A 10,687-nucleotide genomic window follows, 5' to 3' on the forward strand; every position below is an offset into this window, starting at 1 on the left:
ACTGATTAATGCTTCCCCGACCTCCCTCGATTATTCAAAACTTAAAAAATAATAATAATAATAGAGAAGAAGTGTGTAAGAGCATACCCTCTTAATTTCGCCCAATCAAATTGGCCGTTTTCAAAACAGAAGACGAATAAATCGGCGAAGGTTAGTGCGAAAAGTAAGGTTACCAAGCCATACCTAGTACCAGTATTTATCCAGTTTGTCGGCCCATTGTCAGTCTTAAATAATGAACTCCGCCCAGTCCTCCACTTCGAATAGACCATATTCGTATTCTCAGTATTGGACTGGAACTAGCTTGCAGTGGAGGCTAATGCAGGGGAATATATTAAAAAAGTATTTACATTTGAAAAGATTCCCTCACATTAGCCTCCATTGCAAGCGAGGTTCCAGTCCAATGCTGAGGATACGAATATGGTCTATTTATCTGAATTAACTATTATTGTACGTTAATTTTAGAAGACTGAAAGCTTGATATGAATTATGGGAAATGGTCACATTTGTTTGAAAAGACAGCCCAAGTGTATGGATATGGGAATGTTGATTAATTTAACCCGTTACCTAACCACTTGACCACCTCACACCGATAGCTGCTTATAGACAATATTTAAACACTATTAATTTGATAATGCTTTATTAATTATCACTCGGCAACAAACAATATTAAACACTGCAAAAGGTCTGTTTCCAAACTCACGACAAAGCTAAACATTTTAAAATCAAAGCTCACGCCTCCTAATTAGTCTAGCTTAGGCCTAATTACTCTTCAGCAATAATATTCTAAGGGAGACTTAAATAATGTTTTTTTTAATTTGGAAAAAGCGGTGTCTTGATCTTCAGCGGTAAAGCGAAGAGAAGCGGTTCTTATAGGGTTGAAACTCCGGGTTCAAATTCTATCCACGGGTATGATTTTTGTCTTCCTTGTTTTCTCTGCTACCACAAGTCCTGGGACACAGTGTCCTAAATTAACGATAATAGTAAATTCAGAGCAAATTAGCAATTGTGTATATCAGTAAATTCGGGGAGGAGGACATGTTGTTCCGTCGACAAGACTAGCGGAATTCACCTTTATCACTCGGCGGCCATTTTGGAGTCCGTTGGGAATAAAGGCTTTGTCTTTGCATTGACTTTGCCCGTCCAGCCTCACATTGAATGAGAGGTTCGACGGGAAAAATCTTTTGTTTGGACATTGAGTGATAGGGTGCAATTGGTCGTCTTGAATTCACATTAATCGACCAAACCACAGGACGATTGGTCCGTTTAAACGATTTGTTCGTCTTCTAGAGTGAAAACGACCATTAATTCTCAGACTCGGAAAGATTTCACGACTTCGCGTCAGTTTGACACGACGTTTTTGTGAGATTCAAACACGGTATCCAAGGAAAGCAATAGGCTAGTTTCGAATTGTGCAACAACAAAAGGAGAGAGTCGAAGTTCAGGGGAATAATTAGCATTCTGTTTTGCTCAAAACAAAGGAAAATGCAAATTATTCCCCTGAACCTCGACTCTGTTCTTTTGTTTCTGCACAATTCGAAACCATCTATTTAAATGTCAAAAGTTAATTTCATTCTTTTGAAATTTGTAAGCTTTTGTAATTGTTGCTAGGCAGAAATATAATTCACGAATACAAAAGTAGTTTATTTTCATGATTTGCTTAGTTCTAGATGAAAGTCGTTGGCAAATTAAGTCACACGAGAGTGAAACACATCCTCGCGACTTTCAAAACGGAAGAACAATAACTGAAGTAGAAAAGCCAATCCCGAAGATAAAAATACAAGGTAAAGTCAGTAGCTCATCATGGGGAACCTTCATTTCCCTTTCTTGGCCGAGGAGTGAACCCTTTCCCGAGTAGATTCAGCACTCAGCACACCCACCTTTGTAAGAACCAATTTCTCTTTGGGGATTCAGGATGTACACTGTTATAAACTATTACAGTTAGTCTGATTATCCATGTGCTGTTTTCAATAGCTTATGAATTGTAGGTAGGGGATCTTCCTAGAACCGTTCGATTAGAGCTTGCTAAGATCTCCTGTCATTATATGTGTTTTATTAGCAGATAATTAATCCTAGAGAAATCATTACAAATAGAATATAATGGACAAATAAATAAATAAATAAATAAATAAATAAGTAGATAAATAAATAAACAAGTAAATTAAAGCAATCAAAAGAAAGCTATTCCAGCGTCAAGGGAAATACGATACGTTTCGCAGAAAAACTTGTTTCTAAAAATAAATTTACTTGGGAACGGGTTAACTCAAGGAATTTGTTCACGCCCTGTAGTAAGCTCTTCAACATGGGTGCCTGTTCTTTCTCGTTTAATAATCGTTAATTACTTACATGGAGATGGTTATGAAACTCGACAAGTCTTTTTGTTTCATGATTTTGTCTGTATTTTTGGCCTTGACGATGCACAAAACACACCTTTTTTCGTGATGTAAACCAATGAAATCTTTCGATTAAATAATGCGCTTCTAATTTTCGAACCCGTGCGAAGCACAGTCAAGCATCGGAGGGATATTTTTATTTTTAATTAGAGCTGTTTTTTGCTCTGTATTGCAATTTTTGGCATATCTTTAGAAGATTTTTAATTTTGAATCTGATTAGGTTGCATGATGCCTTGACGACCTTTGGTTTTCTCATTTATTTGATTGCTTTTCGTCGAGGCTAAACAAAAAAAAAAAAAAAATTCGTAGTTGGCCAGTAAGAATAAACAACCCTGGAGCTCCGCTTTTAGGCCTGGCTAAATCTATATATTACACTTTGTTTACCCCACAAAATTTTGCATAACCATTGTTTTCGATTTCTCTTGGGGCTTTTGTTTCGGCAAAGTCAAAGAAACTTGTTTGCCATTTTAGAAAATTCACAAAAAAGAAGATTAGTTAGAATAAATTTTAAAGGTCTCATGGCAAACAGTATCCTGTCGTTTGCTGTTTCACGTTAGCGCAATGCTGAAACCGGGAGCTGTTATACTGTGCAATTTTATGTGCAACTTGTCTCGCAAAGCTATTGCGAGACAGTTGCACGAGTTATTGCCCAATGTAACATACTTTGCAATGGCCAAAAACATTGCGAGGCCAGTTGCAGAAACCGTTGCGGAAAGTAGAATTGAGATCTGCTTTCCTCAGCGGTTGTAACGATTTTTTGCATCTGTCCTGCACCTTATGTCCCAACGGTTTGCGGCACCAGCCAATGAAAATGTGCCTTTAACCTCATGTGATCATCGAAAGGAGACAAGTTGCATGAAACGTTGTCAAAACGTTTCTAGAAATGGCGTTGCCAGGCAGGTTGCACGAAAAATTGCAGAGTCAAACAGCGCCTTTAATATGCAAAATTTGGAGGGGCAAACGAAGAGTCTTATGGCATAATTGTACTAACTTCAAAGTAGGGAATCTCTGTTGTTTTCACATGACGCCATCGTCGCCGTGGTACAATTGATGGACGAAAACAAAAGATCTCTCATTAGCTCATTTTGTTCGTCCACCGGCAATTGTACAATGCAGCATTGTTATCTGTGTATCTAGAGATTGGTTGCAAACAACCTATATTCATAGCTCTCTCTGTCATTTTCCCCTTCTTAAGGACGGTGCCTACTAAATCAAAGGTATTTTTGCGCGGGTTATTGAATCTGCGGGAAAAGCAGACCTTAACAAGTGTTATTGAAATCCAAAAAGAAAATTAGGGGTAACCACGCATTTTTCGAAGATAATTTATCAACAATATTTGTAAAAAGCTTTGAAATACAAAGCAATGTTTGGCGTTCTTTTCCAAATTGAAGCTTAATTATCTCTGAAAAATGCAAAGTTACCCCCAATTTTCTTTTTGGATACCAAGAGCACTTGCTAAGTTCTGCTTCTCCGTATAGTTTTGAACCGCGCTAAAGTATCCCTGTATTAGTTAATAAGCATCACCCATAGGAAATCCGAGTATCTCGAGATGCGCAGAACGTATGCGCATTACCAATAATAGGCACCGTCCTTAAAGGCAGGAGCTGATGTTTTATTAGAGCATAATTACAATTGACCTTTCGTTTCCTTATTCCTGTTCTATCTGTTTTAGGGGTTTTAGCCGGTAGAACGACACGTGACATCAGAATGCATTTTCAAAATCTTGGAGACAATGGTTTGTGGATGGATTTTAATTTTTGTGGACAAAAAAATATCATAAAAGTTTAAGCTGTTTATTTATTTATTTATTTATTTATTTAATTATTTATTTAGTAACTTCCATTTAGTGAAAAAAAACACTAAATGAGGGACTAACGTACGGACTCAAAGTCCGGTCGTAAAATGTCGTAAAATGAAAATCCTTTGGTCATTCCTAACCAATCAGACGAACTCAAAAAAGTAAGTGCACCGCACGTCGCACATGCAAGTCATTGTTGTGTTGCTAAGGTGATTTTAAGAGTATCGACTCTCAACAAAGAAGGCTTTGATACCCAGTGTAGTGTTGTACTCTTTGTGTATTGCTTGACTTGTGCAGAGATTGATTTGTGCAGTACGGTAAATCGGTCTTTTTTTTGTGAGCTGATTTTTTCCCATCACGCCTCTCTTGACTTCAGCACCAAAGGGTTCGAAGAAAAAAAATACTCCATGGTACTTTGAGACCTCATGACACATGCATGTTGATTTATCCGTTATGTATGAATAATTGAATGAGGTCTTTGCTGCAGTCAATGTTTCAGAAATTTAAAAAAAACTGTTTATGTTTTTAATTTTCTTTCAACGCTCAAGATGCCGATGCTCACCCCAATAAGCCTTCTTAGCCGAGTGGGGCGGGGGTTGTTGTGTGGGAATGAGATGAAGGCCATGCAAACGTAATATGCAAGAAAAAAAGGAAAGCCAATGGGCTGCATTTTTCTCACCCTTTTTTATTACTATCATTTTTAATTTCAGGTCAGTACGATCAGTTCCTTCGAGACATGCATAAGTTAGTTGCGCGTGTCGGCGGAAAACCCCGGTTTAACGACCTCGTGTTGGCTATAAAACTAGAGGTGAATACTTGTGACGTAAGGGACTTCGTGTCTTGGTCGACCATGGGCCTTATGTGTTTTCAAATGCAACCACAGATGCTTGAGGTGCAATGCACCCGCGCGAAGGGTTGGAAAACTAGTTACTTGTCCGAGGCAGGATTCAAACCCACGACCCCCAAAAAACCAGCTAGACGCTCAACCCATCGAGCTGTTAAGAAATCTTGGGAGTTAGGCCGCTTATCTAGGTCCTGAATGGACAATATCTCCCACTGGCCGGTCAGCGGGCTCTACAAAGTCATGCGCCCATAAACTTTCAAATGCGACTATAGAGTGTTTTCACGTGACGTCACAGAGGCCATGTTGGTGTCCCTACACAAAGGGATGGCGGCCATGTTGGTGTCCCCAACTAATACTTCGGGAATTGAGCTCTATTATCATGCAAACGTTTTGTTTTGTTTCGGTGGAAAAACAACGTTACTGATCACGTGAGCGAAAACACTCAATGGATGCTTCCCGCTTCATGGTCTATAAAACCCTAGAAAACGGTCGTTTAATTTGTTTAAAGTTGTCAGCTTAACACTTCACTCTTATGGTCCTATTTTTTCTTCAAGGAAGCCATCATGAATTTTGGGCAGAACAAAATGGACGAATGTGTTGCCACTTGTCAAGCTGTCTGCGCAGGCGCTACCCGTCATAACTCAGGCAACTGGCCTTTTCTTCAGGCTAAGGCCTGTTACATCATTTCTGCTGTGTATCGACAAGCCAAGCAGTTTGATGTGGCAAATGAGTACATGGAAAAGTCCTCTGAGGTACTGGTATTTGTAATTGGCTATAAAACTGTTTTTTTTTTTTAAGGGGGAAAATATATGCAATGATGCATTTTTTTTTTGTAGAAAGTTGTTGAATGTCACAGTTTGTGCACAATTAAATGAAAATGAATTGGCTATACCTTTTTTCCTTTTTGCCTGGAGTAAGAAGTAATGTCCACCTAGAAAAACACATACCGGCGACAGAAAAAACGGCTCTCGGTTTAGCCTTGTGTATTAAACCTGTGAGTCTTTAAACGATCTTGCTAAGAGTAGTTTCAGTGATTCCTCAAGATGTGTTTCTTTAGCACGTGATTTAGTGCTAGGCGTCATGCGCGCGTTAGTACTGGACTATGTGTGACGTCGGATGACGTGATTGCAAAAACAACACGTGTGCTCGAGAAGAAGCAAAAAAGAACTGAAAAAAAAAAGGATGGAGAAACAACTGAAGAAAAGTGGTTGTAGACTCAGAAGCTAAATACACGCTGAAGCAACCCAATTCTCACGTTGGCTCAGTGTAAAAATCACAGCACTGGCCGACAAATAGACCTTTTCAGCTTGTACATTTTGTTTTCCCAATACAGATCATGTGATAGTACTCCGGAGGTTTGGTCTTTTGTTTTGTTCATTAACATGAGGGCAAGCAAGCATGAATATGCCTGCATGCACTCTTTTTAATGAACAAAACAAAGGACCAAGCCTCCTGAGTATTATCACATGATCTGTATTGGGAAAACAAAATGTACAAGCCGAAAAGGTCTATTAACATCAAACCAGAAACTTAATCTATATTATCCATATTTATGTTTTGGCATTAGAGCTTGGAACCTGCTTTTTTGAATGAAGAGACTGCAGTAAACCGATACAATGCAGCAGCCCTGTTGGCAGAAAAGTCAGCGGCCGTTGGCTTAACGAGCGACGAAGAGGACCTGGCAGAACGACTGTTTGAAGAAGTGGCAGGAATCTGGGCACAGCAGAAAGAGAACGAAAGCATGCGGTGTGTCATAAGAAGCATGAATAGACTTATTATGTTTCTTTTGAATACATCCCGCACGAAGTTTCCTGATCTAAGGTAATTTGAAAAAAAAAAAAAAAAACAAACATTGTAAATATGGTATTTCCCACCAAAAACAAAAAGATCGATACCGGGAGCCCATGACTAGGACCGTACAACTTCATTGTATTTGAGGAACGTCGTTTTTATAGACCAAGTTATTTTTAGATTGATTTTCCCGCGAAACCAAACATTTCCAGCCAATCGCAAGTCTTGCATGAGAAATGGGATAGAGAATGGTCACTTGTGCAGGCTAAAACTTATAAGAACTCACCTAAAAATAGCTTGTTCTATGAAAATGCTATCACATTAACCTAGTATTGGAGTGGTAGGCTCCTGCTTATGGGCTCCTATCGATGCTGAGAATGACAGGTAATTGGTCGTCTGGTTCTTATGGTAGAATATATGAATATTCATGTATTTGAACTGCTCGGTGGAGAGAGTTAGAAAGATCATCGCTGTTTGATAAGCAAGTTCAGCTGTTACAAGTAAGCCTGAAGAAATCCAGACTTAACCGGGATTCGACCAGGTAACCGTACGATTTGCGCTACACTACTCTTCCAAGAAAACTATTAAGCCAGCAGGAAGCTGGTTAATTACGACTGAGACTATCCTAGCTGGCTTGATAGCTCAGTTGGAATCTTACGGCCACGGGTACAAATCCCATCCAAGCCTGGATTGCTTCAGGCTTTCTTTCAATGGCTGGAGTTGCTGCGATGATCTTTCTAACCCTCATTCTCCGCTCCACATCCTTTTCATTGGGGACTTTATTTCGTAGACTTAGCATAGGCAGACAAATGAGACCCAAAACCTTTTTTGATCCCTTCTGGCACCTCGAATGTGGTTGATTGTACCCCCACCGTCACTGGTACGAATGCTCCTGTAATCTTGCCTGAACCAATTTTCTTAGCGGGAGCGAGTTGTTCAAGCCGGAGGAGCCCTAATAGAGATTAAAACTCCCGGCGATTAACGCATTGGTTTGGTAAACTTGGACCCATGATTTTCGATAGTTAGTAGGGGTTCCAACTACTCGGCCTTGATTTGAAATCAGTCGAATGGCTTTAGCCTGACCCTACGGAGTCGTCAGATGTCTTCAGGTGTTGCAAGTTCTTATAAGCACGCCGATTGTCACAAGCGTCACGGTGACCAAGCGTCCTCTAGCCTCTCTCCGCGACTACGTTACTTTAACACCAGGAAATAATGTCCCTCTAACTTACACCTTAATTAAAGATATCGGGTTTCCAAACCTCCAACTTGAAAATGCCACGAATGCCATCGTTAACTATTCTATTGTCAGTACATAGTTGACGCTTAAGTTACTTTGAATGGATTGATCAAAACTGGAACTGTTTTTCCATGACAGAATAACAGTGTCTGGCATTCATTGATCCGTATCCATTGTTTTTCTTCTTTTTTGTTTTTGTTTTTTCTTTTGCATTTAAAGTTGCCGTAGTCAATTGTGTTCCGTATCTGTATCGATCTATTTTGCGCTGTAGTTTAAACGTGGCTTTAACTAAACTAGGCTGGACGTATATCCGAATTAAGCATGCAACTTTGAAGATGTATCCCAAAGAGGTGTCCCACCATTTGTGCTTCTGCAAAGTTAACAGAGCACACCCAAAGCCAGATTCTTCAGTTCCAACACTGAGGACATCTCTTGTTAGCATCATCATGGTGAAGGGAAGCAGTATTGTTTTTTTGGAAACAAGATAAGCCCTCTCAGTGCAGGCTTTACAAACGTGCATTGCATGTGTATGCAAGATTGCTTCGTTCTAAAGCCGTTGAACTATACCGAAACGGATGCAGCATCAATGTGCACCCATGCACCGATGATCGGTGGCTCGTTAGATGGTTGACCATCCGGCGGGCTTTCGTGCGGAACATTGCGGGTTTAAAGCCCGGTCGGACCAACACTCAGGGTCTAAAAAATAACTGAGCAGAAAATGGTTCGTTTGTAGTTCTTGTAATAGGAACTGCATATGGTTAGATTTCAAGTCCCCTTGGATACGGACTATGAACCGTAGACCCTGCGTGTAACGACCTGTCAATTAACATTGTTAGACCTTTCTCATTCATCCATGAGCTGGGTGGGTTGGTGACATCAAATATGGATTGATAGCGGCTTGCAGACGCAGCTGACGTCCAATATCACTCCAGAGAAAGAACCGGAAACCGTCACTGAGACTGTATGTGATATGTTCGGTATTTGAAATCAATTACCATTAACATTTGGTCACTATTTTTAATCAATACGATGATGCAAAACGTTGGATGATCTTAAACGAAAAGGCCTCGTCTGAAAGGGTGTCAAAAACTTGGAGCCAAAATGCCAGTAGCAAAACCACGATCTGCTTAGTGTTCAGAAAGGTTGGTCATTTGACATCACCAGTGAGAAAAATAATGAATTGCAAACTGGAATATTAAATTATGAAAAATATCAAAATAGCTTTAAATTTATTAGAGTATCAATGCTAATGGAACCGTGCCCACCTGCACCACTAGTTAGGATGACTGCCATTCAATCAGACCAAAGCAAATGAATGTTCGTTTTGATCAGAGGGACAGACAGAGTACTCTGGGAAACACTTCTCTGAGCAGTGTAGAGAACCAGCAGACTCAACTTTCATATGGTGTTGAGTGTGTGTGGGCAAGGCGAGTTCCATTACTCGTCAACCCCTCTCCGCCCCGTTTTCGTTTTGAATTAAGCAACGACAACGTTGACGGCAACGAGAACGTCTCAAATTTGCATATTTAGTGGGTAAAAACAATAGCTTTGCACGCCCTGCACGTGCGTTTTTCACTTTTGTCCATTTCGTTGCCGTCGTCAGCAAAACAACAACGTGAAATAGTCAAGTTTTCGGTTTTATGAAAACGTCAGCACTTAAGGATAAATTTTCATTTTCTCTCCTAAAATGGAGTGCCGTTCCGACTGGTGTCATCTTTGAGGAATTACCACACCCTTGTCATATTAAAACGTTGAAATAGTCACGAAGCGATTAAAATAACGCTAATTTATATTTTGAGATGACGTTCTCGTTGCCGTCGCCGTTGTCGATAGGGAGCTTTAGCAACGATGACGGCAACGGCAACGAGAACGTCGTCGTTAAATGGGAATTCGCGTTATTGTAATCGCTTTGCGACTATTCCAAACATTTAACGTGACAAAGGTGTGGCAAACCCCCGAGAACGGCGGCTCAATTTACGAGAGAAAATAAAAATTTATTCTCAAGCGCTGGCGTTCTCCCTAAAACCTCAAATTTGGTCATTTCACGTTGTTCTTTTGCTCACGACGGCAAAGAAATGGACAAAAATGAAAAACGCACGTGCAGAGCGTGCAAAGCTGTTGTTTTTATCCACTACATATGCAAATTGTTGACGTTCTCGTTGCCGTCGCCGTTGTCGTTGCTAAGGCTCCCTAATGATACCAAAAATACGCCCGAAAAGTTTGGGGAGATCTCGAGAAACAAAACAAGAAAATAGAGAAACAACAAGAAATAAGGCTTTTGTGTTCTCTGTGTTACAGATCCTAAAGAAACTTCATTCGATCCGAGAGCAATTGTTTTGTGCCGGGCCATTATATATGAAGTTTTCATTCAATTTGTCTTTACAGAAAGGACGTATCTGAAGTTCGTTTGGCGAAAGCGAGTGAAGTCATTCAGAAATGTGAGAGAAATTTACTTCCACAATGTCCAAAAAGATTGAAAGGCACTTTCCTCATGGGAAAAGCCGATTATTTCATCCGGCGGGCCACAAGGAAAGGACCAGGTATTACAGAGCAAGAGAGGAGAGAAGACTTCATCACAGGTACCCTGTCATGTTCGTTTGTTATTAAAAACTGTTTTAGTTACCTGT

The 10,687-nt window shown here is 40.1% G+C and overlaps 1 protein-coding gene across 4 annotated transcripts in view; it reads left to right on the plus strand.

Moving 5' to 3' along the window:
* Positions 1-10,687, plus strand: part of LOC138038955 (uncharacterized) — a 36,782-nt gene that overhangs the window by 8,087 nt on the left and 18,008 nt on the right. For 3 of the 4 annotated variants that reach the window (XM_068885065.1, XM_068885068.1, XM_068885067.1), the window contains exons 4-9: positions 1,662-1,781; positions 4,063-4,125; positions 4,899-4,996; positions 5,587-5,784; positions 6,600-6,853; positions 10,446-10,639. In XM_068885065.1, coding sequence (XP_068741166.1) covers positions 1,662-1,781; positions 4,063-4,125; positions 4,899-4,996; positions 5,587-5,784; positions 6,600-6,853; positions 10,446-10,639 — 927 coding nt within the window. The remainder of the gene's footprint in view (positions 1-1,661; positions 1,782-4,062; positions 4,126-4,898; positions 4,997-5,586; positions 5,785-6,599; positions 6,854-10,445; positions 10,640-10,687) is intronic. The other variant, XM_068885066.1, reaches the window with a different exon arrangement.

This window comes from Montipora capricornis, chromosome 2, assembly GCF_036669925.1.
Source record: "Montipora capricornis isolate CH-2021 chromosome 2, ASM3666992v2, whole genome shotgun sequence".
Classification (NCBI taxonomy): domain Eukaryota; kingdom Metazoa; phylum Cnidaria; class Anthozoa; order Scleractinia; family Acroporidae; genus Montipora; species Montipora capricornis.